Source organism: Myotis lucifugus, unplaced genomic scaffold, assembly GCF_000147115.1.
Source record: "Myotis lucifugus unplaced genomic scaffold, Myoluc2.0 scaffold_0, whole genome shotgun sequence".
NCBI lineage: Eukaryota > Metazoa > Chordata > Mammalia > Chiroptera > Vespertilionidae > Myotis > Myotis lucifugus.
Window position 1 is genome coordinate 38,005,690 of NW_005871048.1, and position 15,081 is coordinate 38,020,770.

At 41.0% G+C, this 15,081-nt stretch overlaps 1 protein-coding gene, 1 non-coding gene and 1 pseudogene across 2 annotated transcripts in view; all 3 read right to left on the reverse strand.

Moving 5' to 3' along the window:
* Positions 1–15,081, reverse strand: part of IQGAP2 (IQ motif containing GTPase activating protein 2) — a 264,782-nt gene that overhangs the window by 80,697 nt on the left and 169,004 nt on the right. The window contains exons 12-13 of the mRNA XM_023750558.1: positions 9,325–9,449; positions 1,021–1,184 (exon numbers count right to left, since the gene is read on the reverse strand). Coding sequence (XP_023606326.1) covers positions 1,021–1,184; positions 9,325–9,449 — 289 coding nt within the window. The remainder of the gene's footprint in view (positions 1–1,020; positions 1,185–9,324; positions 9,450–15,081) is intronic.
* On the reverse strand, positions 8,967–9,095 carry LOC111825606. The gene has a single exon (XR_002828799.1). It is a non-coding gene; the product is annotated as a small nucleolar RNA SNORA11 (small nucleolar RNA).
* On the reverse strand, positions 10,607–14,662 carry LOC111825943 (annotated as a pseudogene).

Consider the following 15,081-nt stretch of genomic DNA (forward strand, 5'->3'; position numbering starts at 1 on the left):
GGTGACAGGTTCAACACTCAGCCCAGTACCCTTCTAATAGTGGCCAGTGTCTGTTTGACTCTTTATAATATCAGTACCAGCTCCACAGCCAGATAAACCGTCTGCTCTTTATGGGGACTATGGCCAGTCAGTGTCCTATGTCCAGAACAAAGTATGCTGGTTCCTCCCTAAATCATGCTGCTTTCCACCCACCTAACCAACTCTTTTTTAAAAAAAAATGAATTTTATTGATTTTTTACAGAGAAGAAGGGAGAGGGATAGAGAGTTAGAAACATCGATGAGAGAGATCGATCAGCTGCCTCCTGCACGCCCCCCACTGGGGATGTGCCCGCAACCAAGGTACATGCCCTTGACTGGAATCGAACCTGGGACCCTTCAGTCCACAGGCCAAGGCTCTATCCACTGAGCCAAACCGGTTCGGCTAACCAATTCTTCCTTACCTTTCAGAGTCCTTCCTTACCCTTCAGGCACAGCTTCTATTCTATCTCCACTGCAACTGTTCTTAGGATTCTAATCCGCAACAACCCCAACCACCTCTGAGTCACCCTGTGCACTCCTCATTTTGGCGCTTGGCCACATGCCTATCTCTACTATTATTTAACTATTCTATCAGAGAATGCGCACTGCCTCAATCATTTTTTCAGCATTGAGGATAAGGACACAGAACATTCAAATGGTGTCACGTGTTCCTTGGATCCCCTTTCCCGTACCAGATGCTACATACTGCACTATGCACACAGTATGTGCTCAGAAAACATCCAAGAACTTGGACTCTGAACAAAAGCTCTCTCACAACTGAGTTTTTAGGAAAAGAGTGGAAGCAGTCATCAGCTCTGGAGCTGGCTTGTTTGACGCCTGGAAATGACAGTGCTATTACTTCCATTCTGATTCATAGGCAACTGCTGGAACAAGAGGCTCATAAGCTTTAGGAAAAGATGGGTAAAAAAAAAAAATCCTCCCTTCTACCTTTTCCCTTATCTAGTCTGTAAATGTGAAGGAAATGAACTTGCTGAGACTTACCTTCAGTTTCTGTGATTTGGCGTGGTATAAAACATCCTGGTAGTGCTGGGCATGCTCTGGGTCCAAATCTCTAATCTTAACTGAAGGAAACTGCAGACTTTCTAGTGTCTTTAAAGGATCTCCTGCATCTATAGCTTCATTGATACACCCTACAGCCACAACTCCTGGAAAATGAAGAAAGTTTTCCTTTTAAACCACAGTACTTTATAAGTTCTCTAGAATCAGCAATTGCAAAGATGGAGTTAGGAAGTGGGGTGGGAAATCCACACACACAAAAAAACCTATAAGAGTTAATAAACAAGTACAGCTAAGGCTGTGAGAGATAAGATCAGTGTACAAAAATCCATTGTATCCCTATATATTTGCAATGTGCAATCTGAAACGACAGTAAGGGGAAAATCCATATATAATAGATCCTAATTACAAATACAGCATAATTACAAAAAGAATAAATAAGAATAAATTTAACAAAAAAAGCATAAGGTATGAAAGATCATTGAAAAAAATTAAAAATGACTTAAGTAAATGGAAAAATCATCTCACGTTCATGGCTCTAAAGACTTAATATTGTTCAGATGGAACTACTACTCAAATGAATTTACAGATTCAATGCAACACCTAACAAAATCCCACCTGCCTATTTTTTTTAACAGACATTGCCAAGCTGATTCTAAAACTCATATGGAAATGTAATAGACCAAGAATAAAATAATGCAATGTTGAAAAAAGAACAAAGTTGCCCTAGCTGGTTTGGCTCAGTGGATAGAGCATCAGCCTGTGGACTAAAGGGTCCCAGGTTCGATTCTGGTCAAGGGTACATGCCAGGGTTGTGGGCTCGATCCCCAGGGTGGGGTATGCAGGAGGCTGCCGATCAGTGATCCTCTCTCATCACTGATATTTCTATCTCTCTCTCCCCCTTCTCCCTTCCTCTTTAAAATCTATCTATCTATCTATCTATCTATCTATCTATCTATCTATCTATCTGAAGATTAGTGCATCTAAACTATAAAAAAATTTTTAAAAAGGAAAAAAAAGAAAAAGTTGAAGGACTTCTCAATTTTGAAATTTACTACTAAAGCTACAGTTAATACTGCATTGTACTAGGGTAAGGATATACAGATCAATGGAATAGAATTTAAAATTCAGAAATAAACCTTTACAGTTATGGTCAGTTGATTTTTGACAAGGATGACAAGACAATTCAACAGGTAAATAATATTTTTATACAATTGGATAACCCACATGAATTAGAATGAAATAAAATTTCCTATATTATTCCATGCACAAAAATAACTCAAATGGATCATAGACCTAGAAGTAAAAGCATCTCTAATAATAAAAGCATAATATGCTAATTAGACCAGACAGCTGAACAACCTTCCAGATGTCATTCCGGACATCCTTCGCTGCCGCAGCGGTGGCTGAGGCAGAGGCGGTTAGGGGTGATCAGGCAGGCAGGTGAGCAGTTAGGGGCTATCAGGCAGGCAGGCAGAGTGGTTAGGGGTGATCAGGAAGACAAGCAGGTGAGCGGTTAGGAGCCAGCAGTTCCGGATTGTGAGAGGGATGTCCAAGGGATCCCATATTGCGAGAGGGTGCAGGCCGGGCTGAGGGACACCTGCCCCTGTGCATGAATTTCATGCACCAGGCCTCTAGTGAACTATAAAATTCTTGGAAGGAAACATAGGAATAAATCTTTGTGGCCTTGAAGTAGGCACTACTTCTTAGCTATGACACCAAAACCACAAACAACAAAAGAAAAATTGAAATGCATGGGATGTTATAAAACTTAAAACTTTTATGCTTTAAAGGACACCATCAAAGAAAATGAAGACAACCTACAGAATGTAAGAAAATACTTACAAGTCCTGTATCTGATTAAGGACTTGTATACCTTCTACACAGGTAGGCCACATATATAAGTAACTCTTACTATTCAAAGGAAAAAAGAAAATCCAATTTAAAGTGGGTAAAGGACTTGAATAGACATTTCTTTAAAGATGGTACACAAATGGCTAATAAGCACATGAAAAGATGCTCAATATCATTAGTTATTAGCAAAAAGCAAAACCCAATCCCAATGAGATACCACTTCATACCCACAAACCATAACAGTTGGTGTGAGGATGTGGTGAAACTGGACATACATTGCTGGTGGAAATGGAAAATGATACAGTCAGTTCCTTAAAATAGTAAACACAGACCACCATATGATCCAGCAGATCCACTTCTTGGTATGTACTCAAGGGAACGGAAACCATATGTTCACACAAAAGCTTAACATGAATATTTACAGAATGAGTATTCATAATAGCTAAAAGTAGAAACAACCCAAATGTCCATCAACTGATAAATGAATAAACAAAGTGTCTACCCATAGAACAAAATATTATTTAACCTAGGGAGGAATATGAAGTATACTGAAATGTGATACAACAGAGATGAACCATGAAAACTTTAGGCTAAGTGGAAAAAAAAAATAGACACAAAAGGCCACATATTACATGATTTTATTTATATGAAATGTCAAGATCAGGAAAATCCAGAGAAACAAAGTAGATTAGTGGATTAAGGGATGGGAGGTAGGGATATTAATGGTATGAAGCTTCTTTTTGGGGTGATGAAATGCTATGAATTTAGATAGTGGTGAGACAACAAGATGGTGGTGAAGTAGGTGGAGGTTCAAACTCACCTCCTCCCAGAACCATATCAGATTGCAGCTAAAGTACAGAAAAATCAACCGGAATAACCATCTGAAGACTAGCTGAACAGGAGTCTTATAACTGTTATACAACTTTTAAATACATAAAAACAATAAAAAGGTAAATGTTATGGTATATGAATTATGTCTCAATGAAGCTGCTATAAAAAGGGGGTCAGCTTTACATACAAGTAGCAGCAGGAATGCTAATTTCTAAGGCAACCCTCACTTAGACAGTGGATGATGGAATCATAGAATACCAGTGCTGGAAGAATTTAATGTAGAGATATACAAGGAAAAAAAAACTGAAATGCAAAAACATTTGGATATATATTCTATTCTTTGGATTATTCTACTTCACCACTCTGTAAAAAATGCCAAAACAGAGAGTTCCAAAAGCAAACAATTCCCTACAGTGTTAGAGTGAATTTCCAGGTCAATATAGTCCCAACGATGTTCAATGGAATGTTCTGTGACGATGGAAATGCTCTGTATCTGGGCTTTCCAATACAGAAGCCATCACCCACATGTAACTTTTAGGCCATTAAAATGTGGCTAGTGTAAGTGAAAAACATAATTTGAAATTTTATTTAATTTCAGTTAAGATACCCATACTTTCTTGGAAGTATAGGAAAGCTCCATAGTCATGCATGTTTGGGGATATTGTTAAGGTTCAAGGATGGCTATTGAATGCCATTGTTTCAGTAATCCCACCTGGTAAGATAACACCTGGAGCCCTAAGTCTTGGAGGTACTAAGGGAAGAATAAGCATTCCACCAGTTTAACCTTCCACTATCTCTACCTTAGCATAGGATCTTAGGACATAGACTATAAGGTCCAGGAATGGAAAGCACAGAAACCCAGCTATGGAATCTGGAGAGTTTTTGAAACTAGCAAAAGGGATCCATTGGGAGGTCATTTCTCAATACTGCCTTGTTATTAAAAATAAACTATCAACCAGTCTTATAAAACTATAGTGTATGTACAAGTATGTGTATATATGTGTATATAAACATTGTACACACGTACATATATACTAACAGGGGGCGTTTGCTTCCCAGCTTAGTGCTGATGGACAAGAACTACTACAAAACTTAAACATAAACAAGCAGCAAGCTTAGAAAATAAACATTCTTAAAGCCAAACTTATTACTTCTTATTTTGTCAGTTACATATCTTTCATCCAAAACAATCACAATTCACTTTAAAAATGTGATATGCTATGAAACAGAATACGTACTATTAATTTTTAATGAGTATCTGCATCTTGAGATATTTGAAATTAAAGTAAAATACTCAGCTAAGTATCCCCCAAATAGATGACTCCATAAATACCACCTTGCTAAGAACGGAAACAATTATCTGGAGGATGGAAGGGACAATCTAAAATGATTAGAAATTATTCCTGATTATAGTACATACTTAAATATGTTTGAAGAAAAAGTAAAAGTACTTTCCTAACATGCAAGTTACATTATCTCAAAACGTTGGAAGAACTCAGGAAAGTCTAAGCACTATCTATATACAAGGTATCATCATTTAAAAAAGATCCTCACCTGAGGATATTTTTTTTATATATTTTAGAGAGACAGAGAGAGAGAGACCAGTAGGTTGCCTTCTGTATGTGTCCGACTGGGGATCAAACTCACAACCTTTTGGTGTATGGAACAACACACCAACCAACCAAGCCACCTGGCCAGGGCAAGGTATTATCATTTACCCTGTTGCAGTTATAAACTGGAGAGCACAGACTACTTCATTTCATTCTCTAGACACCTACCTTGGGTAGACCGTTCTAAATACTTTTAAACACCCCATCCAAAAAGAATCGGAATGACACTGTAAGAATGTGTGTTCCCATTGGCTGCTCACCTGAGGATGAGTGCATGCCAGCTGACTTGATTGAAATCACCTGCTTAAGTTTTGTTTGGCATGTTTCCAAGACTCAAGCTGCTGAGGTCATAGTAAATGACCTCATAGGAGCTGAAAGACCTACGCAGCAGCCCAGCCCCCCCCCCCCCCCCGTGCATCTGTATCACTGCCTCTGTTTATAAATCCAGGGGAAATCCCATTTTAACAAAGATTGCTGAGCCTCACTCAGTTCATGGCCCACTTCCTTAAGTCATCGTGTGAGACCATAACATCTCGCACGAGAATGTGGGCAGAATGAGGGAGTGGGCAGAAATTCTCTTAGAGGTTGTGTATTTGAGACAGCAGAGGAGGTACCCTACAAAGAATGGTACCTACCAAAGGTAAAAAGCAATTCAAAGAAGAAAACTTCCTTGTCTCCGCTACATAAATGCTCCTCTGGGGCTCTACGGGGAACAGTGAAATTTCTAGTGAGAAACCAAGAGAGCATCCAAGTCTAAGAAAATGCATTTAGCAGCTTCTCCATTAAATTCGCCTTCTACATTTATCACTTCCCATTAGCTGCATACCTTATCCACATCACAAATCAGTCAGAGGATGAGACCTGAGAGCACGTGGCAGGGGTGGGCTGGGGAGAGTAAAGCACTTTCAAGATGTCCATGAAAAATTCTCAGCGTTTTCAGATGATTTAATTACTATATTGTATCATTCCTGCCATGGAATACACAATGGTGTATTTTTAAACTTTAGCTTTTTAAGCAATCACCTAAATATAAGCTATCAAGCTCAATACTTAACTTTAAAAATACCTCATTTTGACAGAATAACAGAACAAGCCAAAAGAAAGAAATTAAATGTTCTGTATTAAACTCCCCAAATACTAGAAAGGAAATATGATAGAGAATATCTGAAATAACTCTGCTGGTTATTGCATGTGCCCTTCATGACAAGATGTTTAAAAGAAATATGATAGTGGCCATGTGACATATCTCAAGGAGAATGACAGTATTCCAGTTTAACTAGATAAATGTCCTACCAACCCAAAGAGATTTTTCTTTAAAAATGATAACCACCTACAAAAGACCTCTCTCTTTTGAAGTTATACACATGTTACTTTTCCCCCCTTTTCCTGATAAAAGTAAAGGCTCTTAAGATATTCTGGGACAAAAATGGCGTTCCCTCCCCTTTGTAAAATCAAAGTCAAGAATGAGAGTAAAACTACAATTGTTCATCACTGAGAACTCACACACCTTCATTGCATAAGCAACACACACTAGAATCACCAAAGCAGAACTGGACTTCAGGTATTGTCAGAAAGAATTGGGGAAAAGTTATGGAATACTATTCAGCTGTAAAAAAGGAAATCTTACCTTTTATGACAGCATCGATGGACCTGAAGAGTATTACATTAAGTGAAATAGGTCAGAGAAAGACAAATACCATATGATCTCAATTATATGTGCAATTTAATAAACAAAAATAAATGAACAAAACAGAAACAGACTCATAGATACAGAGAACTACTGACAGCTGTCAGAGGGGAGAGGAGTTCGGGGACTGGGTGAAAAGGTGAAGGGAATAAGCAAAAAAACTCCCAAGATACCTCATAGACACAGGCAACAGTGTGGTGATTACCAGAGGGAAAGGGGGGTGAGGAGAAGTTGACGAGGGTAAAGGGGGATAAATGGTAAGGGGAGGAGCCTTGATTTTGGGTAATCCTATCTAATAAAAGCCTAATATGCTAAGTGTCTCGTCATCCAGTGACTGGTTGACTGTTCAACCAACCAAAGCGTAATATGCTAATGATATACTAAGGTCGCTCAACCACTTGCTATGATGTGCACTGACCACTGGGGGCAGACAGTCGACGGGTCAACCAGTCACTATGATGTGCACTGACCATCAGGGGGTAGATGCTCCAACTGGTAGGTTAGCTTGCTGCTGGGGTCTAGCCTATCAGGACTGAGCGAGATGGGCCAGACACGCCCTGGAGTCCTCCCGCGGTCCCTCCCTGGCCCCGATCCTGCACTGGTGGGGTCCCTCGGCCTGGCCTGTTCCCTCTCACAATCCGGGGCCCCTCGAGGGATGTCGGAGAACTGGTTTCGGCCTAATCCCGCACGCCACTCCCCAGGGGAGGGTGCCAGACACAGGGCTACAGCTGGCGAGCACTGCTGCAGGCGGTGCAAGCCTCTCCTGATCGGGACTGATTGGGTGCAAGCCCGTGGTAGGCGCAGTGGGGCTGGAATGAGTGGGAGCGGCAGGTAGGAGCTGCAGGCAGCATTGAACTGTGGGTTTCGGCCTGACCCCCACAGGCCACCCCGAGGTACCCCACACATGCACAAATTCGTGCACCGGGCCTCTAGTGAATATATAATACAATATGCAGATAATGTATTATAGAATTGTACACTTGAAATCTTTATAATTTTAATAACCAGTTATCCTAATAAATTCAATAAAAAAAATTTTAAGAGTGAAAAAAATAAAGAATTGGGAAAAAGCTAGAAAACAAAGATGAGACATGATTGTTTATTTTGCCTACCCAAAGAGTCCATCCTTGGGTGGCATTAGCCAAAGCACTCAAACCATTGGAGCAGGAGATGCCAAGTGCTATAGCTGGGGATCAAGGAGGAAGGCTGAAAGGCAGAGGGCTGGGGCATTGAGCTTTGTAACAGGACACAAACACCAGGGTTTTGTTTTGTTTGTTTTAAAAATATTTTTTTATTAATTTTGTAGAGGAATGGAGAGGGAGAGAGAGAGAGAAACATCAAATGTGAGAGTGAAACATGGATTGGCTGCTTCCTGTACACCCCCTACCAGGGATCAAGCCCCAAACTGGGGCATGTGCCCGGATGGGGAATTGAACCAGCAACCTTTTGGTGCACAGGACGATGCTCAATCAACTGAGCCACCTCAGCCAGGGCTGCTGGTTTTTATGATGGGAAAAACTGCTTAAAGCTTGAATTTGGTAGTTCATGCTACAGAAATTAGTGAATAACTGATTGCTAAAGTTACACAGCTCCTTATTCCCCACTGTTTTTATATGCAAAAGGAAAATGATAAGGAGGCAGCTGACACTCAAGAAAGCATGTTTCAGGGCATATCCTCTTGGGACTGCCCACTTTTCATGCTCATAGTTCATAATTTCTAGAAACACAACAAATCACCATGACTTCTGATTATAAGGCAACAGTTAGATTATGTTCCAATTTCTTCCAAGGGCAGGAACCTGTGTCATATTTCAGGAAAATGTCCAAATGCAAGTCAAAATAAAGTTGAGTGCCTAAACAACTGAGTTATGTAGAGCAGTCAACTGTGAAGTACCAATAAATAAAAATTATTAGGACCTCTATGTATGGCTGTTGTTGTATTTTTTTTCATGTATAGGGCGTAATGTCACAGGAAGGTCATAGCATCCTGCCACCCGTGAGGAGTAAGCCCATGTTGCTGTTGGATGTGTTATACACAGAGGAGCCATCCTTCAGGCGCTCTGCTCTCTTCACACCCCACTTACATGTATTTTTAGTCTGTCCTTTCATGTCTTTTTATATATGTTTATAATGTTATAATATGTTGGTACAGTAGTATAAGCATACAATTTACATATAAATACATACATACATGTTAGAGGAGTGTGCTTTCATAGGGCTCCATGAGCAAAATTTGTAGCCCTAGAGAAGTTGTCGAGACACCTTATTTTCCCACTAATCTAGAGAAAAAAAGTATTCCATACTTACTGTCATTTTCTTCTTGAATTTGAATATTAACCATATCAATACAATTCTGAATTTCATTCCAGCTTAAGGTCTCTTGCCCTTGGGACAAAACGTCCAGTTTAATGGAGAGTAGTTCATCTGCATAACTGTGGAAGAGAGAAGGATCATGACACTAATAACAAAGAGACATTCATTCTTTGTTCAAGACATGCCTCTTATATTTGACACGAGGGGCCAAAAGTGTTTGTTAGGAGGTGAGACAAAGAGTAGAAAGACAACTAAAACTGTGGCGTGCAGCTTTGTCAACATACAACAAGCTCACGTATACTAATGGTGTTCTTTTTCTTAGAAATACTTTATGTACAAATGCTGTTTAATGAAAGTTCCTCAAAACCCAGTTTTGTACCTAACTCAAGCAAAACAAAACAAAAATAACTTATATGTCCTCAAGCCTGTGATTTTGCTTTTTGTCTAATTACTAATTTTCTTCCCTTTTGCACATCTTGGCTCTAAATGACCATGGCCCTCAACCCTTCCATTAAGCGTTCTTTTTATTACTCTTGTTCCTCCCACAATGTGAGCTGTAAGAGTCCTTTCTACTGTAACCCTAACATAGCTGGGTTACCCTGAGATTTAATATGCCTAGTGAGGAATCAAATAAAATGCAAATGTAGTTCCAGAAAACCCTGCTAAATGACACACATCTTCACTGTATGTTTTCTTGAAGAGGTGGTGCATGAGTTGAATCAGAATATCTTAAAGTTCCTCCTCACCTGTCCATTGCTCCTAAGGCTTCAGAGCAACTACTCAAAACCCTCGTGTCCCCTCCCTGCCACAGCACTGTCACACCTCAGTCCTGGCCCCTGACCCTCCTCACTCAGCAGAGTCCTCTGGAAAATCGAGTTTGGCCAATCACTCCAGTTATTTTTCTTATCTGGAGAAATTTTAGAGGAAAAGACACCCATCTTGATATATTACTAAGGAACTCTCATTTCTCAATAATCAATTTTCCTATTTAAAATTTATAGAACCAGTGTTAGATCCATAAGCTAACAGGAGCCAGTCTAGCCCAAAGTAATGACATACAATAGTTTTGCTGGCTTTTGCATTACTCCAGGGAAATAAAGACCAATCCTCTATGTGCCTATTGATTTACTATGCAGTTTGACTTCTGAATAGCACCTGCAGATTTCCTAACAGAGGTTAAAGAATGAACATTGCATTAAGCCTAAAACTGATTTCTTGTTGTGACAAATTTTCTTAAAGTTTTGTATGCCTCTGCCTGAATCTTTCATTGGGCTCCTTATTCCAGCCCCTCAACCGTGGACCACCGGTTGGCGACCACTGCTCTAGATGACACTGAGGTGTCTTCCACGGAGTAGCTTGAGAGAGAAAAAGATCATTCAAAATAGGAAGCAGTGGTGATGACGCATTATCTGTCGCCGAATGAGACATCACCAGATGCAGGCCTGAAACTGGTTAACTGTCACGTGTGAGATTTTCCCCTTAACAAGAATTATAAGCCTACGAAGATACTCTGCGTCACTAGTAACATATAATACTGACTGAGCATAGTAAAAATATGGATTAAATGGCAACTCCCACTAGTCAGCATCCCTTCTAAAAAAGAGTGCAGAATCCTTGTGGGTATCTCACATGCTTAATGTCTAAATGATAGTCCAGTGGGAAGAAAATGAGGAAAAACACACAAAAAAACGGCAATCACCCATCATTTCTTTAGCAATGAACCAACACTAGTCAAAGGGAACCGATTTTAGGGGTAAGACATGGCTCCGCAGGCTTTTCCATCTGAGAGTTAAAGGCATGAACTCTGGAAGGTGCTCTGTGGCTTACCCCACCTCTCAGAGCTCTCTTCACCATCTTCCATGAGCCAACTAGTAACCTTACATTTCTAACAGACTTGGGAAGTTTTGAGATTAAAATTCCAATTGAGTTCAGCAAATGTTTATTAAGCACATACTATACATAAAATATGTTGCAGGCATCACAGGGATATTAAAATGAACAAGATGCAGCCTTTATACTTCAAGGAGCTTCCAGTCTAGTGGATAAGACAACAAAAATTCCAAGGAAGTTTTTCACTAGGAAGAATAAAAATTTTATTTTTGGTTCCAAGATTGTGTTCCTCACCACATGATGCTAATTCTCAGGAGATATGATATGACATTAGCGGGGGTGGGGAGAAGCATGGAAATATTCATGGATGCATAGTAGGCAGGGCCTGTAAGCTCCAATACCATGTCAGCAGACAGGTATGTTCCTGGTGGTGAGAGGAGCACACATAGGAGGAGACAGCTAGAAAGTACAGTGTGTTTGGACCCAGCTTGGCTGATGGGCAAAATGCAAGGAAAGATGCAGCTGCAGCTAAGGGCAGAACACGTTTAGAGTGAGTCTGTTCTTAATTCAGACGAGAACTGGGAACACTTAAACATAGAAGCATTGTAAACCCAGCTACATTTTAGAACATTTAGTCTGGGAACAGCACATGCCTAGAGCCATGCCAATCCTACATCACTTTTTTGAGAATTAGACAAAAGAATCTTTCTGGGAAAACACAGTCCCAAGGGGGGAGGGGGGGGGAAGCCACGATAAATAGCTACAGACTCTGTAAGAATTCATCCAGGCGGCCATGCCCGTACTCTTGTGCTATGAACTTGCACAGCCATAGGGAGTGACCCAGACCCAGCAACGTTTCTTAAACGTGAAAACCTGTAAACCGGGCTTCCAAGAACTTGGGTGAGAAGCTGACACTAAAAGTGAACTGCTGAGGCTATGGCAGCTCACGGAGGCCAATGCAACCGTCAACACAAGAACCAAAGTGGGCCCTGAAACGCAATCGGTATTGGGTCGTCCAGGTGACACAGAAAATGCTTAAATAAAAAAGAATTTTTATTCAGTGTTTAAGATTAAAAACTATAAGATTTTGCTTGCAGCTGATGAGCGGAAAGAGAAAAATAAACCATTAATCACCTGACTGGCTAGTTAAAACGCTCTAACTTAGAGTCAAATTACTCCGTGCCATACCAGTTACTTCGTGTGGACTTAGGAGTTCTGGAGTAAAATAGCTCTAAATAAAATGTATTATCTGAGAGCACAGGGCCAATGGATATATGAAATACTGAATAAGAAATCTGATAAAGGGAGGTTGTGGCAGCTCTTTTGATTCTTTTAGGTTTCTAGCAGTTGGTTACTATATGCAACTGAGTTACTATAGCAGTGAGTTACTTAATCTCTTGACTTGTCTGAGTTAAACAACGTTAACCCACTAAGCAGGAATAAAGAGACGTTTTATAGGTTGGTTAGAAGACATAAAGCAGTCTCACTTCTCCAGTAGAATTTTAGTTTAATTAAACTATATAAGAAACAATGATCATTGCACCTAATGTACTTGTCACACCACACCTGTTGAGTAGAATTTCCATAACAAATGTTTTCATCTTCACCATCATCTTGAGTCCCTCAATCTATGTATCTTCCCCTCCTTTTAAAAAAAAAATCTTCCCCCCATTTCTCAAGCACTCTCCTTCTGATGGTTTCCCCTGAATTGCTAGCCAATGCAAGGGTTGAAGGTCCCCAAGATGCTGTTCCCACTGAGATCCATGCAGAGGAAGGATTACTGAACAAGAAGTTGCTAATCAACCCCCAGATGGCAAGGAATGACAAAATACTCTCTCAACAGTGTCCAAAAGTCTGCACTGGAAAATGTACCAGGGATGTAGCTGGCCTTCTTACTGGGCAACAGTACCACTGACGCACTGGGGGCAAGTTTCACATCCAATAAATTCTTTTTATACACTTCTTTGGTAAATTCTTTCCTGGGAAAATGGTTGCTAATGAAAAATTACAATAAATGTTGCCAATAGCCTGTGCAGCAAACTGCCTTTCCTCTTCTAGAGGAGCCTCAGAAGGGAACTGATTTGTAAAGAGAGAACCACCAGAAAGATGGAATTGAATTCTTGCAACTTTGCTTCCTTCTCTTGCAGAAGTGTCCCTCTTAACTTCTATTTCAGCCTGTGTAGCCAGCAAGGCAGCAGCGTTAGCAGCTTCTACTTCTTCCTGTGTATTTGGAAAATGAGTAGCTCTCTGCACGGTCCAATGCAATCTGATGTTTTGTACGCTCTCAAGCTACCCTATCTTCTTTCTGACTTTTCCGTTTCTTTCCTCGAACATTCTTTTTGCTAATTCCTCTTCTTGCTTTCTTTTATACTCCAACATTTCTTTTCCAGTTTTTCTCCTCTCAATTTCTTTCTTAACCTCTCTCTGTGTTCTTCCTCTTTCTTTCTCTCTTCTCTTCCTTTCTTCAAGTGTCTGGGTTGGTCTTTGCTCTGGCAGTGAGGTCCTCCGCTGGTCTCTGATGTGAACACCCACTAGGTCCTGAGACGGAAGGGCATGTCTGGATCTTTCTCCTCCTGTTGCAGAATCTGACTTTGTAGCAGAAGCGGGTGGTGTCCCACAAAGCTCCCCATTTCCGGACTGAGAGTTTTCAGAAGTGTTGTTAGGTTTGAATGAGGTGGACGGAGTAGAGACTGAACTTGTTGACTGGCTGCCATCTGCCACTGAAGTTTCTCCTTTTAATGAGTGCATCTGCCGGACTTTGAATTTTGGTAAAAAGTTCATCTGCAGAAACACTTCCTTCTATGACTGCCAAGGGAATTCTACTGTCTCCAATAAAGAAACTAGGTGAACCAGCCCGTGTTGCTCAGTAGCTGAACACCAATCCATGAACCATGAAGTCACTGGTTCAATTCCCGGTCAGGGCACATGCCCAGTTCCCGGCTTGATTCCCAGTGGGGAGGACATGCAGGAGGCAGCTGATGAGATGATACTTCTCTCTCCTCAATGTTTCTCTCTAATCCTCTCCCTTCCTCTCTCTAAAAATCAGTTAAAAACACTTTTTTAAAAATAAAGAAACTGGGTGGAATACATACTAGAGAATAGATTTGTGAAAATTGTAGGTAGGCTTTACTTTTGGTACTGACTTTAATAGCAAAAAACTGTTTGAAGATGCTTTTGTCACTTTCTCATCTTCCCAACTTGCAGCCATCACTTCCCATGACCACCACGAAGATTGCGCTCCTCTTGGCCAACAGGATGGCGGCCAGGATGGCGCCCTGGAACCACAGCATCCTCCACTGGTCCTAGGTGCTCACTGCATGTGTTGTCCCCGTGGTCCTGGAGTTGGCCCTCCCTCCCCCTTTCCCCTTCATGGGACCCCGCAGCTCTCCATCCCACCTCTCCACCTCGCTCGGCATGAACGCAAACCCGTCAGCGGCCTCCTGGGACACGTGCAAGTGCAAGTGGGAGAGCTAGGAGTGCGCCTAGTCACGTGACGCCACACACCAGGGTTGGCAGCGAGCTCCCTCAAAAATTTTTAAAAATATTATTAAAACATACAGAATACTTGAACTCTGAGGCTGAGGCTGTATCTGTAAGCCCTAGTTGAAAACCACAGGTGTAAAAGTGGTTCTCAAATGGAATGTGGGACTCCTTCCTCAATGGGTTATTTGTCAATCGGAATAGGGAAAGAGAAGATTTCTGAAAATCAAAATGGGTGATTTGGAGGGAGGGAGGACTGTTCTTTAGAGGGCGTGGCCAGGGATGCTAAATCTGTGGGACAGCCTTGACAATTCTTTGAGCCAGATTCCCCATGAGTGCCCCTGTAGGCTGTTAGGCTTCATGAGGGAGTGACCAGCTCTGTCTTCTACTCCAACACTAAGAGAGAGCAGAGCAAAGCCTGGTTAGGTAAGAACAGGGACA